Here is a 14,599-nt window from a genome sequence, read left to right as displayed (position 1 = left end):
TTGAAATTCATGTTGGGTAGATATCATTTAATGTAGATTTTTTCATCACAACTATTGTCTTCCATGTGTGAAATAATTACCCATAAATAAGTTACAGAATTTGTTATATGTTGTAATACGTAACATTTTCATTCATCTGCAGTTATGTTCTAGAATATCAAAATAAGCAATACTGGTAAATAGACTAGAGTTTTTTGGTATTTTATAAATTGTAGGTTATTACAATGCTATTGATTTTCTGAGGCTATTTAGTAATGGTTAAATGTTAGCTGTTATATTGCTTGCTATTTACATATCTGGACTATCACATTTTCATTCTGGTGTTAAACTTAAGGATGAATTTACATTAAAAATTCTATGCAACTGTACTTGTTTTATATTTTCAGGCCAACTGGCCGAAGGCCCTTTGAGCTATTGCCATCACTTGGTGTCCATCATCATTGTCCTTATAAATTTTTCCAAACTCCTTCTCTGATACCACTGGAGTCTGGACTAATTAGAACTAAACTTGGTTTGAATGTTTCTTGGGGTATTCTGCATAGAACTGATTTAGTGATTCTTGATCTGTCAAAGAACATGGCCACTGTTACTAAAAATAGAACATGGGATGCAAGACTGAAGTTTTTCACATATAGCTCCAAAACTGTTAGGTTTAGCATTAAGCGTGATCAGATCTATCTGTGGTCAAATTTCCATTTTAATCTGTCCTTATTTTGACATTTTTTTTGGCTCTTTAATGTTCTTTTTTCTATCAAAAATTTTCTCCTCTGACGTAAATTGACCTATTGGAACCAAATTTGGTATGTGTAGGATTGAAGATTTTGGATTTTCTCATATTTGTGCTATTAGAGATAGTTAAACAATTCAATATTTCATTAGGGAAATAAGGGCTACATGGTTTGTCCAGCTATCTTCTCCAACTGTTCGAGTAATCAAGGGAACCAAGGTTATAGCGTCATTCAAAAGAATGTAATCCAGGGACAAAAACCAGACATGGAAAATAGACATACACAACAAAGAACACAAAGCAACAAAAGCAAATGAGCAAATCATTAAAAAATGATGTTTATACACATAATGGAGATGTGTAGTGGCAAAGGAGTTTTATTTTCCGTAAAATTTTTCACCAAAATCAGATATAGTTTATCTAAAATATCCAATATTGCACAGTAGTAGGGGATACATTAATTTGTACATGATTGTCCTGCTTTTGACCTTTGACAGTTTTATCCAGTGTTACCAACGGTGAAAGCAGGTCTAGTATCCATGCGACTTCATACGTCTGTCCGTTATGCTTTGGAGTACTGTTCCTACTTTGTATCATCTGTAACTCAAAAAGAATTAAACCAAAATTATTTAAACTTTACCCAATGATTATATAAATTGTGAAGATGTGGAGAAATTATTTTTCCCTGTATTTTTAGCATGTTGGACTTAGCCACTTTTGTAACTTGATGTTTTGAACAGTATCCACTGTGTAATCAGCAACCTATTTCATTTCATTTCCTGTATATGCTTTTTTTTATGAATGGCATTATATTGTACATGTATGTGCATGTGCATCACCTGTGTCTCGCAAACAATTTTTTGAGGCAGTCTTAATATTAATTGTTTTTTTTAAATTTAAATAACATACTAAACAATTATGTACGTACATATTAACATTGCCCTATACCCGGATTAGCATTTTGCCATCACTTGGCGTCTGTCGTCGTCGTCGCCCGTCGTTAACAACAATTTTTCAAAACTTTTCTCCTCTGACACTACTTTACCAATTGGAACCAAACTTGGTATGAATGATCCTTAGGGTATCCTGCATATAATTAAAGTGGGGTTTTTTGATCCGTCGAAAAACATGGCCACTGTTACTAAAAACAGAACATAGGGGTCAGACAGTACTTTTTCGCATATATCTCCAAAACCGTTAGGTTAAGCCAAATTCTGACAAATTCTGACAAATAAAAGTGTTCAGCACGATGAGATCTATCAATGGTCAAATTTTCGTCATAATGTGATAAGCCATGTTTTTACTGCCCCTTTTCGACGTTTTTTTTTTGTTATTTTGAATGTTATTTCTTTAAAAAATCTTCTCCTCTGACACTACTTGACGAATTAGTACATTGAAGTGATGTAGGGATTTTAAATTCGTCGAAAAACATGGCCGCCGTTACTAAAAATAGAACAGGGGTCAGACAGTAGTTTTTCGTATATATCTCCAAATCCTTTAGATTTAGCCAAATTCTTTCGATTGTTGAAATGATCCTTTTATAAGCCCACAAAAGTTATCAGACGACTCCTTGTAAGATTTGAAAGACGAAAAATGACAGTTTTATTAACAGTTTTTAGCCAAAATCTTGAAAACTATAGTAGATAGTAAGAAATTCTCAATTGCTGAAAATGATCCTTATGATAAGTCCCACCAAAGCCTTTTTGGACAACTCTTTCTTAATTATATTGTCCTTCAAAATTTAACAAGTGCGCGATTCAGGCTCCTGGGAGCCTCTTGTTAGATCTATCCGTCCTACTTTACATTTTCATTATACTTTTTAACTTTTTTTGAGGTATTGCAAGATCTCTTCATATTCATTTTCATCCAAATTTATTTATTGTTGTGAGTAGAAATCAACCAATTATGAACCCGTCACCCTCAATCATTTTGTTACCTATAAAATCAAATCATGTTAACAAAGTACCAGTACAAAAAAATGTTAACAATTTTATTGTCTAATGCAAAAAGCATTACTTACATCTTGTGTTCTCTAGTAAATTGTGGTTGACCGGAATGAAAAGCTGAATGAAAGTATTCTTACAGTGTCAGTTCCATGTAATATTCCCTTTAAGAATGAAACGCAAGTTTACAGGCGATGAAGTGGTTATTATGTTGGACTGTTTGGGAGAACTTTTATTTATCAAGTTCAGTTGGTTTGTGTTTTATGGTTTCAAAAGTCAGTAGTAGTCTTCCCGATTAACATCAATTGTGCACCACTTATTACCGATCTTTCCTACAGATGTATATGGCAGACGTCATCCATTTCTTGCTTCGACAGCAAACGCAAGTAGCGACAGTGGTGAATTATTATCATTTAAGGAAATACTTCAGATGTTGGTTTGAAACCTGGCTAATTAATTTTCGGAGAAATATACTCACCTTAAAAATGTTAACTGTAAAATGTCACTCGGTTTTCTTTTCCCGACGGCTAAACATATTAATTTCATTCATGCATTGTCTGCTAAATTAAGCATACAATTATTTTAATGATTTATAAATTAAAATCTATAAAATGGGATTGAAAATTATAATTTCTCCTATTTTACATAGACCAATTGATTTTGATATTAGTAAAGATAGGATTATTGCAACAAAGAAAAGTTAATTCACCTCTTTGCCTTTGAAGCATATTGCTATTTTCGTTTAGACTTTTAAATCTTTTGTGCAACAACTTGCTTCATTGTATAAGAGGAAATATTTTTTTTTGTACAGATGGTCTTTATCCAAGTCATTTTTGATTGTCATTACTTAGACATTTTTGTATTGGTGTAATTAATCATTTGTAATTTGTATATTATTTTCCATGACCACAATACTTTGTGGTTTCCTCTTTGTATGTTTCAGAAGATGATGGTCATGAAAGCTGGGAGCTAGACCATTGCTTCTTTATTTCTGAAATATTAGTTCATGGGATTGCGGACGGTAATTAAGGTAACCACTAATTCAGGTATGTTTTATTATCATGAATAGTATTACAGCGCAGACTGTACGTTATTTTCTTAAACATTTTAAAGTGGCCGTTCGTTTGGAACCAAATATTAAAATTTGTGTTCAATTAACGTTGATAAATATGATTTCAAGATTATATGAACTGAACAATAATTACAGAAATATGATAATTGTATGTTTTTGATACCAAAATAATTATCATATTGAATACATTGTTTGTGTTCATGTTTAAACGATATTAGAGCGATGAGAACGGTGTTTTCCATTTTCGCCTAAGTAAAAAAGTACTGCTGCGAAATAGGAATTTTTATGTGTTTCTATTTAAAAAAACAACTTTTAACTAACGAGTTGTTGTTACAATGATTAAGGCAAAATAACTAATTCCGCTTAATCATTTCACAAATAAAAATAAATGAAATAACCAAAAAGACCAACAAACAATGTAAAGAGCTACATATACATGTACATGTTTTATAAGATTTTATTGCTTTAAAAACACCAGTATTAAACACTTAATTACATGTTTACACAATTTTCCATTTAGCCTTAGTTTACTTGAAATCATACTTAAGCGAAACAGGAATACTTTTATGTACCGAATTTGGCAGCTAAGGCGAGTGGGAACAAGCCATGAGAACTGGTGATTTTTTATTAGAAAAAATATTAATTCTCATTTACGGAAATACCCAAATACTTCCGATAGTTACCTGGCTAATTGACTTCCGGAGAATTGTATTCACCTTTTAATTGATGTTATTTTCCCGGCAGTTAAACATATAAGTTTCATTCACTCTCCCACCCGCAATCATTTCGGTATTAAATGTATTTCTGTACATTGTATTTTTGTACATATTGGTATAATCAACATTTAGTCTTCTATAGATCTATTGCTTCTGTAGTTTGTGCTGATTATATGAATGTTCCAGATGTGGATGGAACCCATTATTCGAATTTATATTCAATGAATGTTGATAAATATAGTTTCAATATTTATTAAATTGAAAAATTATTACAAAAATAATGAATATGATGTTTGTGTTAGCCGAAATGAGACCGACGAGAATTCATTTACTTTTCCTTCGGTTTTATCACGTAATTACCTTCGAAGTGTGCTTTGTGTCTTGACCATCATCTAAGGGAAAAATAGGAGAAGGTTTCATTTAAACTATTTGAGAAGCGATACTATTTTGATTTCCCCGTTACAACATTCATGTTTTATACCCATTTAATAACATTACAGCTGCTCCGGTGTATAGAGTTATATCTGATAATGCAAACGATTTGCCAAGTGTCAGTTTTTAGTATTAAAATACAAGGTAATGTCTTGTACGTTTTTTTTTGTTTGTGCTCAACAACGATGCAAAAACATTTAGAATCTATATTTTACAGAAATCGTGAGGCTTGAAATATTAGCATGTGGGATGAAAAAAGTGCGTTATGCTGAACTTAGTTATGATGGTATGATTTTTTGTCTATATCTGTGGTGTTAGATAATTAAAATCAATCGTCGTTAAAATGTTACATTGAATTCTGAGGCACATATTAGCAATATTCAGATATTTTCACAGAGATTATTGTCCGGCAAGAGAACGTTGGAAACGCATACGGGAGCGTCTGAAGATTTGTAGTTATGTTCGTTCTGTTTGAATTGTGTACTGAGTCTAAACCAATATTTCGTATGATGTACACAAATTCTAATATCTCTGTCTTTCGCTAACCATGATAGTATCTTCAAAAATATCAATGGTCCTAGTAATCACCAGTGCCATTTGGACTCAAATACATTTTCTTATGAATAAGATATTGCTTCGCCGTGCATGAAATCTATCGGTAAGGGCAATTCAAAAATGGAACTAACGGTAAGATTATGCTCGTTGTTTATAGCATTACCTTCCAAGTGGCTGATTCAGTTTCAATGTCAGTATTACTAAACACATTCTCTAACTGGAAAATAAATTTTACAAGTTTAACAGGTGGGCAACACTTACTTAATATGGCGACATAGTGATAATTTTAGTTGTGGGATGCTATAGAAAAGTATTTGTCAACAATGACACATGTTTTCATGGTAATACAAGATCTGCGACATAATAGAGAACAAAATCCGCTACACTAAAAAAAATTTAAAAAGTAACCAGAAAGGCCGTACTTCCGATTGTTCTTCTTCAGTAAATACTTCCGGACACTATACTTGGAGAAACTATGCTGATATCCAAAATTTTTAGTGATTCCAGACATAAACATTATTGTAGTTTAAAAAAAAATTGCAATATGTTTTTTGAGAGCTATTTCATACAAGTATTATGAATATCTTAATTTTGTGTACCTTTAGCATAAAAAGGAGGAAACTTTGACCCCATGCATCGTCTGCTTGAGAAAGAAATAAAAGGAAACAGTTATTATGCTATAGTTGTTCTCACAATATTGGTTAGGAAAATGAGGATATCACTAGGAAACAAGTTTAGAGCTCCGTCATTGTTTTAAAGGGGAGATTAAAAAACCAAACAACAAAAAACTAAAACAAACAAACAAACAAACAAACTTTCCCTATTGTCGCCTATGGAGACAAGTTATACCGTTCTACCTTCTGTCTGACAGGAACTAGGTAGTCATTAATATTGATATAAAGAATGAAGTTAAATAAATAACAAAGTAGAACAAATATGATGATGATGATAGTACACTGTTTGGCATCATATTTACACTCCTGACTTTGCCAATATTTGCCAACTGTTTTATCGCCATCAAAATTCACAATAACAAGCACCCAACCTTGAAACAGCTGCAAAAAGATCCATATAATTCCAGTCAAAATCAAATACGCGAACACTCTAAACAAACCTGTAGTTAATGGGACAGAAAGAAAAGATATGAAACAATTATGATATCTTTGAAATGGTATCCAAATGATCGACAAAGATTTACAAGCCAGGAAAAGAAAATCCAGTGTTGTAGAAAGATTCCATACAAGAAATGAGAACCTAACGGCATGGAATGTTTTACTAATGTTAAACGTAAGAACATTCGAATCAAAATCGTAAATAGCAGGTGCCTATGATGAATATTTAATAAAAATACTGAAAAGAAAGGTTACATTAAATTCCATTTATTGGTGTTTAAGGAAAATAAGAGACGTGAACCTCGTACCACCATTTTAGTCAATAATTAAGTCCATGTTTGGCTATGTTAAATCTCCAAATATATTTTGATCAAAATCAAAACTAGTCGATGCACAATGGGAACATGTAATAAAGATCCTGTGATTGTATCATTAATTTTCATTCAGTGGGATAGGAGAGAAAAGAAACGGATAAGAGATTGGTACTCTGGTGTGTCCATATTTAATGATGCCGATGTTCATGTTTTGCTCATGAAACCTACAAAGTCCATTCTTTGCTATGTGAAACATGCAATTGAGTTGGAATGAAATTTTAAATTAAAGATGCACAATCGGAAGTTATGAAATAAAGGTGATGTGAAAGTATAATGAAATTCCATTCAGTTGTAGGATAAGTAATGGATAAGAAACGAATACCTCACTGCGTAAGAGAAGGATGGTAGAAAAGAAGTACGAATTGAAGGTTGAACACCCTTATAACTTTATACCCTCAGTTTGCAAGTAGTAATTTAATCGCATTCTTGTGCGTAGCGATAACAAGACAAAATGTCGTCGAAGAGAAGAAGTTAATAATGATTAAAAATTAAAATACATAAATATAGATACCTTTGTGTCTAGATGGTATTCTGTGCTTTGTAAACTATCTTTATTGAGACAGGGAAGTAATTGCTGACGGCGAATAAAGACAACACACACAGCTATAATGATGACAAAAGCGCCTGCACTCAGTTCAACATAAAAATTTGTGTTGGAAGTAAACTTCCCATTACACATGCAATTACTATTATTGTTTCCAGAACAAGCAAATTCGCAAGACAAGCAAGTGTTATTAGTGCTGTCTCTGTAATAACCATATGGACATGTACGTACACAAATGAGGTGGTTATTGCCTTTTTTTGATTCAAAAGAATTATGCATTATGACTGATTTTGCCTCTGGTGTTTCTTCTGTGAGAAATGGATTGAATGAAATTGTAGCTGAAGGTTGAATCGTAAACAGAGATTTATAATCGGTTCTAGTAGGTGCAGTCAACGTGGACGACCATTTGTCTTCTTCCATTTGCTCGAAATATCTTTTTATTTCATGATTATTTAAATAACTAGCAGTCGAGGTTGAATTAAAGCAGAACTGGAATCATGCGCTGTTGAGTGATCTCTTACAACTGTACTTTTAAATGAAATTATTTGTGACGTCAAGATATCTTTCAAATATAGAGATGAAGTAATTGGAGATTTTGTCGGTTCTGATATTGATGAAATGATTTCCATGTTATCGATAGCTAGCTTTGAAGAATGATTTGTTCGCGTTAAATATTCATACATTGATGATGTGAGCACTTCTGTTGAAATACGTGTTTCAAGATTAAAAGACATGTAATCAGTTGAGTAAATAGTAGCGAAATTTTGTTCTACAAAGCATTGCGGCATCTTTTGCTCTGGCGATGTCGGCGAATAGGTATAAAATCCTTCTGGACATGCCTTTCCACATACTGATCCTTCACACGCAACCTTACACATATCACTGGACTGAAAATAAATTACATAAGTCATTAAATTTTAAATTAGCATGTCCCCCATTAAAAAAGAGCGAAGTTTTGTTTAATATTAATAGTTTGGAACGTAATGACAATTATTGATTCTATACCAAAATTCACAAAACTGTTTTACTAAAATTCTGTAAGAGACACAATAATGTTCCTTGAAGTGACGAGAATCTGTTTGTCCGTAGTAGTTTATAATTTATAAGTACCCAGAAAGATAAATTCATGACTTGAAGGGAAGAGATCTAGTTTCAGAACATACCAAATTTTGCGGCAGCAATCTTAGCCTGTTGAGCAATTCATTTAAATAGAAACATCTTGTGTACCTCGGCAGAAAGAGGTAATAATACTAAAGTTACAAACGAAGTGAACAACAACTGGAATACTAAACCTATTATACACGAATTCTAAAAAGAATCAGGGGTTCAAATATTCTCTAAGACTGGACGGTATTGGACTGTCTAAAATTGAAAATCGACTGGAAGGTATTGGACAGTCAAAAGTTGAAAATCAATGGTGCATTTGATGAAACGTTTACACTTAATTGTCAATTGGGGTGAAGGTCCAGGATTCGAGTAAATAAAATTCCAATTCTAGGTAAGAAACTAAGGGTCCTGGACCTGGGACTTCTACTTATTTGAAACCCGTAAGAACCAAAACATTCAGAAAAAATATAGCGCAAACATCACTTAAGACCTGGAGTTAACTCAGATGATCTGAAAGGATAAGCAATTCATGTTTCTTGCTATATACAAGCCATACTGCTCGATAAATGTTACGCCCGGCAAAGAGGACAGCTGTGGAGGATACTTGATATTTGCCAGTCAGATCAAGGTTACGACCAAAGAAATGTTATTAATCTTATGGGAAACATATTCCCGCTGTTTGTCGCTATTTCAAAAAAGGTAGATTTTGGATGAACTTTCTACACCAAAGATCTTGAACTAGAGAAACATTTACTGCCATGTTCAATATTATAATTGATATAAAACTGGCTAAGCCTCAAAGACACAATCGAAATGCCAGCTTTTCTACATACCATCATAACAAGTACTATTTTTAGATAAAAGACGCAGTGAAATTTAGTTTGTTTTCTTCACCTATAATATTCTACATTTCACTCAGGAAATAACACATGGCACGCAAGTTCAATTTTCGATAGAGTTTTTTTTTCGAACGCCACACTTGGCTAATAGGGAAACAATTGCGATCAGGTGACTTGCGTTTCCATAGAAGAGCGTCCTTAAGGTCGAAGGGTAAAATGCGAAACTATACCAACAGCGTCGGAAAAAAAGTTCAAAAGTAAACCAGTCGTTTTGTAACGAGGAAATACAAATTTAGTTTGAATAAAAAGTACAAGAGGTATTGAGTTAAACAACTTGTTTCTAAAAATAGTTACTCGGTTATTCCACACAGGTTTGAATGTGATTTTTTTAACAAAAATTTACATAAAAGCATATGAATAGGTCAAATTGCTAGCATTCAATACATTTTACTTTTAAGGCAAATAATGCCAACTTTTCATTTAGCAAATACCGAGTTGTGTTTGATAGTGAAAAGAAATTATTTTCTTTTAAAAAACATTTGACATAAAACTGAATACCAAACAATCACAAATATTTCCTGAAAGACTGTTTCGTGGAAAAGATAATTGGATGGAAACATTCTAATGAAATTTAATCGGTGTTTTTTAATAACAAGAAAAAAGGATCGGTGATACCAACCTCTTATATAACATATTCTATTCTAACAGTTTCATTTTATCGTTCGCACAAAACGGAAAACGTCCTATATAATCTTTTAAAATAATTTTAAAATTCGCCATCGTTATATCTCATTCATTTCTAAGTCAAGTTTGGTGACAATTATTGAAAATAAATCAGAAATCTTAAGTATGACTATGTTCATTAAACATCATCTTCGAGAAAATTACAAAATCTAAGGCAAACAATAGTTTGTATGGTCGACTTTTATGCATTTTCATCAACAAGCAGTTCCTTATTTTGACTCGATGAGCTTGAAATGTTACAGGACTGTTCTTCAATTCAGCTTATTTTCAGAAATTTCAAGATATTCAGAAATATCACATGCAGCTTTACAGGGTACGTATAGCATTTATTATTGTCAAAAGTTACTTTCTTTGTTTTTTTTCCTAGTTTATCATGGTATACTGCAATACAAACTAGCAGCATAGAATTGCCATAACACACACTCGTTTAATCCAGTTATCAAAACTGTACAGAAGATATATTGATGATATTATGAAAATCCATATCCTGTAAGATATTTATATGAAAAATCAATTTTTTTTGCAGGCAGTGTATTAGATGTTTTATTTTACAACATTGACCCAAAACTCTGTCTTTATGGCAACGATGGCGCATTAAGAAGAGTAGCTACATTAACAGCTGAGAAACATAAAAACCATATACAGATGAAGCTAGCTGGTATATTACTGCAGATGAAAGAGATTTTGATTTTAAAATTAGAATTCAAGGTTATGGTCTGACTAGAAAAATTGTGAGCACTGCTTAATAATTTGATACTTCACTTCACTTCTCAAATTGATAACAAGTCAAGTAAAACTTTTGTGAATTTTTTTGTAGAATGAATTAGAAATAAGAGATGGGCATCGTCACGTCAAGGAATGAAAAAAAGTTTGCTGATGTTAGACCTAAAAAAACTTCAGATTAAATTCTTTAATAAGAGGTGCACACTTTCAACACTACATAAAGATTCATTGAAAGTTTCATTATCTTTCAGTCAGTGATTTAGGGTGAGTAACGGATAAAAAATGGGTATTCCCATGTCCCCATATTCAAAACATGTCCATGTTTTGCTATCTGAAATAGACCAGGTGCACCGGTAGAGTTAGCGTCTGGGGTAGACAAACGAAGAAAGGAAAATTATGGCACATTGAACAAGTCAGTTTTCGTAGCGCATATGGATACACCGCAATGATCCACGAGTTCATGATGACGACCATTAAACATCCGTAGTGATAAAACTACATATTTTCCTATTTGTAAACTATTTCTGGAAAATACAGTTTACTGATTTGCGAAAAGGGAACATTTTAAACAAAAGTGGATGAATCGTTCATCGAAATAAAAACTTTAATCTCTGAAACCTCCGTTGTCGTGAAATACAAAAATATCATAGTACACAAGAAATTGAACATCACAACACTGAATGCATCTTTAAACTTAGATTCTACGATTTTATCAAGTATGAAAAACATACGTAGGTCCTACGCAGTCTATTTTATGTGGTAATTATCCTCAATTAGCGATTTTAAAGGGGACTGGTCAATCACCTTTTTTGTTGCTTTTTGTTTTATTGTGACAAAGATACCAGAAGATAGTCGTCAAATAAGTACATAATTGAAAGATGCCGAATGATAGAAAAAAATCTTATTTCTGTCAACATCTTCAACATCTTCTGTTGTTACACAACCATTAGTATAAAAAATTTACTAAATGGCCATGTGCCAGGTATCATCTGTCTTTATTTTAATTATTCTTTTGAATTAATTTGCATAACTGACTTAACCTTCAAATCGCTTTCTTTTACGGTAAAAAATTTTATTGTACTTGAAAATAAGAGGACAATATAAACCGACTTGTGCATTGTCAATTGAAATTAAAGTCCTTTTAAATGTTTACAACAAATTTAAAAAAAAATAGTTCTTTGATATCACTATTATTGCACAGACAAATAACTACAATAATTCTAAGAATTACTACACATATGTTTAACATGTTGTCTCGTTCTCGTTCAAATAGTTTGTTATACTGCATATATGTAGACCGTAAAAACTTGCTTTGACAAAACCCAAATAACACCTTTGTTCATTTTGATTTCACAACTGTATTACATAATAAAAAGAGATCTTTTACATAAATAATTCCGATTTGTAGTAAACTACGTTTTGGCCCGTATCTGACCGCTGATGACAATTAATACTGTGTGTGATTTAGGAAGAAATCGCTACCATAAGTCCGATTGTCTTCTTCATTCCGAGCAGTAGAACAGTGCTATTGTTTTTCAATTGAACGTGTATCACCAGTCTTTAACCACATTCAATAACTCTTTGAGAATAGAAAAAAAAATATCATGAGCGCATATAAAGCTTCAAGATAGTTACCTTAACAGTAGTATATTATGTTTACGATAATGCGTCTGAAGACATTTCAAAAATTTAGAACCATTGCAGCAATTTTGGTAAAAAGAAACAGACAAAATGCTTACCTGTGCCTCAGTAAAAATAAGAAGACTGACGAGTAAATAGTATGCAAACATGTCAGAAAAACGCGAATGTCCGAATTTTTCGTATTTTCCGAATATTCTAAAGTCCCTTGTTAAATGTTTGATGTTACTGAATTTATACAGGTACGCATTTGTGGTTCTCAAATTACACAATTGTAGTTAAGCTATATTTTGAATACACATTTAAATTATACAGATGAGAATATTTTAACTGCTAGGAGAATCTTTTAACAAAATCGATCCTAGACCTGTCTTGATAAGCCGGCGTTTTAATTTTGTTTTTTCTTTTAAGAATGACCATCTTGTACATCTCTGTCCTTAAACATCGGTTATATAGTAATTCTCTTTGCTTGTCAAATAGCCATTAAAGCGTTGGAAGTTTCTATATATTAGTCCTCTCTATGTACATACTAAAATTTACTATACTATAGGTACATCAATAAATCCACGTGTAATCAAATGTATTTTGAATTGCACGATAGTCTTCCGTGTAACTTTTGGAATTGTAACAGGCCGTCAAATGACAAGGTTGTCACAGCAACTCGGCGGGTGTTTCTTGAAAAGCAGAGGACGCTTACCCTACCGATGCACCTGGTCCATGCTCCCAGTTTTTAGTGGAGTCCGGATTGCTCATTTACTTTTTTACTTTGTACGTATGTGCTTTGTTATGTATGTCTGTTTTCCATGTCTGGTCTTTGTCCCTGGATTACATTCCTTTGATTACCGCTATAACCTTGGTTCCCTTGATTACTCTTTTTTAAGTTTAAGTGGATACTTTTATGCATACTGTTCAGGTTTTCATCACTGAAAGTACTTTGATCTTTCTACGTATTATTTGTTCTATTCATGATGGACTAAAAAGCGTTTTTTTTTTTAATTTCTTTAATTTAACTCTCATATTCACGAAATTCTCTGGAAACAACATGCCACACAACGTGTTGTGAACGAAAAAAGACGGACTTTTATGTTCATTTTAAGTGAGAAAGTTATGTTGGGCTTAAAAGAACTTGGTCAAATTTCCTTGTACTTTTATTTGGAAAAGTACTCATGAGTAAATGCACGAAGAAAAAATTTCAATAGTAATGAAACAGTATTGGAGTGGATCTCGAAATTACAAAACACGTGCTTAAAGGAGACATGACACAAAAATATATATTGTTTGTGACCGTTTTTATTTATAAAACTAAAGTGTGATAGTGTGATACGAGTGTAACAAACGTTTTCTCATCAGGTTAGCGCTAAATAATGTTTGAATGATTTATTTGTGTTTCACGACGACCTAATTAATATGCATAAATGAAAACCGGAAGTAACGCTCAATTACCATATATGAAAATGCTACGTCACTGGTTCTCAATCTCAATTTGGGTACATTGAAAATTTATACACGTGTCCGAAAAAAATAACACATCTTCGAAAATAGCCGGTATATAAGATGCAGAGTGGTCTGTGCATGGGTGCAATAATCGTGTTTAAAAAGTAAGAAGACTAAAGTTCTTCTCGTTTTCTGTCAGCTTTATCATTTTCGTTAGACATACATCCCCGTATGGTGAATATATAACTACTTTGCACTCTATTTTTAGGACTAGAACAGAAAGGTTCAACAAAAATTGTGTATCGTTCTTTCTTTTCCGCTGGGTTATATTAATAAACAAGCCCTGAAGTAGACTTAATTATGACCAGGAGATAGTGTGGATGGCTTCTCTTATCTTTACGTGGTGTCGGCGCCGATGTATGACTTCGATAATAGTTGATCCGAAATATAATTCAATTTCTTTTGTCTTTGAAAAGTATTTTTTGAAGTAAAACAATTTACATCGAGAATTTGACACAATACACAGTATTTAATAGGTGACTCTAGGTTAGTTTAAGGGAGCTTTTCTGGTACGGACAATATTTTTATAGGTCAGGTAAATATTTAATTTTAGTCAAAAAAAATTTAGTACACGAGTAA

The 14,599-nt window shown here is 32.5% G+C and overlaps 1 protein-coding gene and 1 long non-coding RNA gene across 2 annotated transcripts; one reads left to right on the top strand and one right to left on the bottom strand.

The window, feature by feature from the left end:
• Positions 1 to 3,518: 3,518 nt before the first annotated feature.
• On the top strand, positions 3,519 to 11,601 carry LOC148629171 (uncharacterized). Its single transcript, XR_015915244.1, has 2 exons — positions 3,519 to 3,716; positions 10,692 to 11,601. It is a non-coding gene; the product is annotated as an uncharacterized LOC148629171 (long non-coding RNA).
• Positions 4,695 to 12,811, bottom strand: LOC148629170 (uncharacterized). Its single transcript, XM_088545504.1, has 4 exons — positions 12,628 to 12,811; positions 7,443 to 8,362; positions 5,609 to 5,662; positions 4,695 to 4,850 (listed from the first exon to the last, which is right to left on the bottom strand). Exons 2-4 carry the CDS (start codon positions 7,893 to 7,895, stop codon positions 4,815 to 4,817), a joined length of 543 nt encoding a protein of 180 aa, XP_088401630.1. The 5' UTR covers positions 7,896 to 8,362; positions 12,628 to 12,811; the 3' UTR covers positions 4,695 to 4,814.
• Between the last annotated feature and the right edge of the window lie 1,788 nt (positions 12,812 to 14,599).

Source organism: Perna viridis, chromosome 1 (assembly GCF_037379345.1).
Source record: "Perna viridis isolate PV_CMFRI_1.1 ecotype Kerala chromosome 1, ASM3737934v1, whole genome shotgun sequence".
Taxonomy (NCBI): Eukaryota; Metazoa; Mollusca; class Bivalvia; order Mytilida; family Mytilidae; genus Perna; species Perna viridis.
Note: the sequence above shows the minus strand (reverse complement) of the source record. Positions and strands in the feature narration are given on the sequence as shown.

Bases quoted from the DNA above. Each gene is read 5' to 3' on its own strand.
- LOC148629170 (XM_088545504.1), bottom strand. From the start codon at position 7,895: ATGGAAGAAGACAAATGGTCGTCCACGTTGACTGCACCTACTAGAACC. The intron at 5,663-7,442 runs GTATCTATATTT...TTTATTTTCCAG, and splicing joins AATACCATCTAGACACAAAG to TTAGAGAATGTGTTTAGTAA. The intron at 4,851-5,608 runs GTAATGCTATAA...TTTTTCCCTTAG, and splicing joins CTGAATCAGCCACTTGGAAG to ATGATGGTCAAGACACAAAG.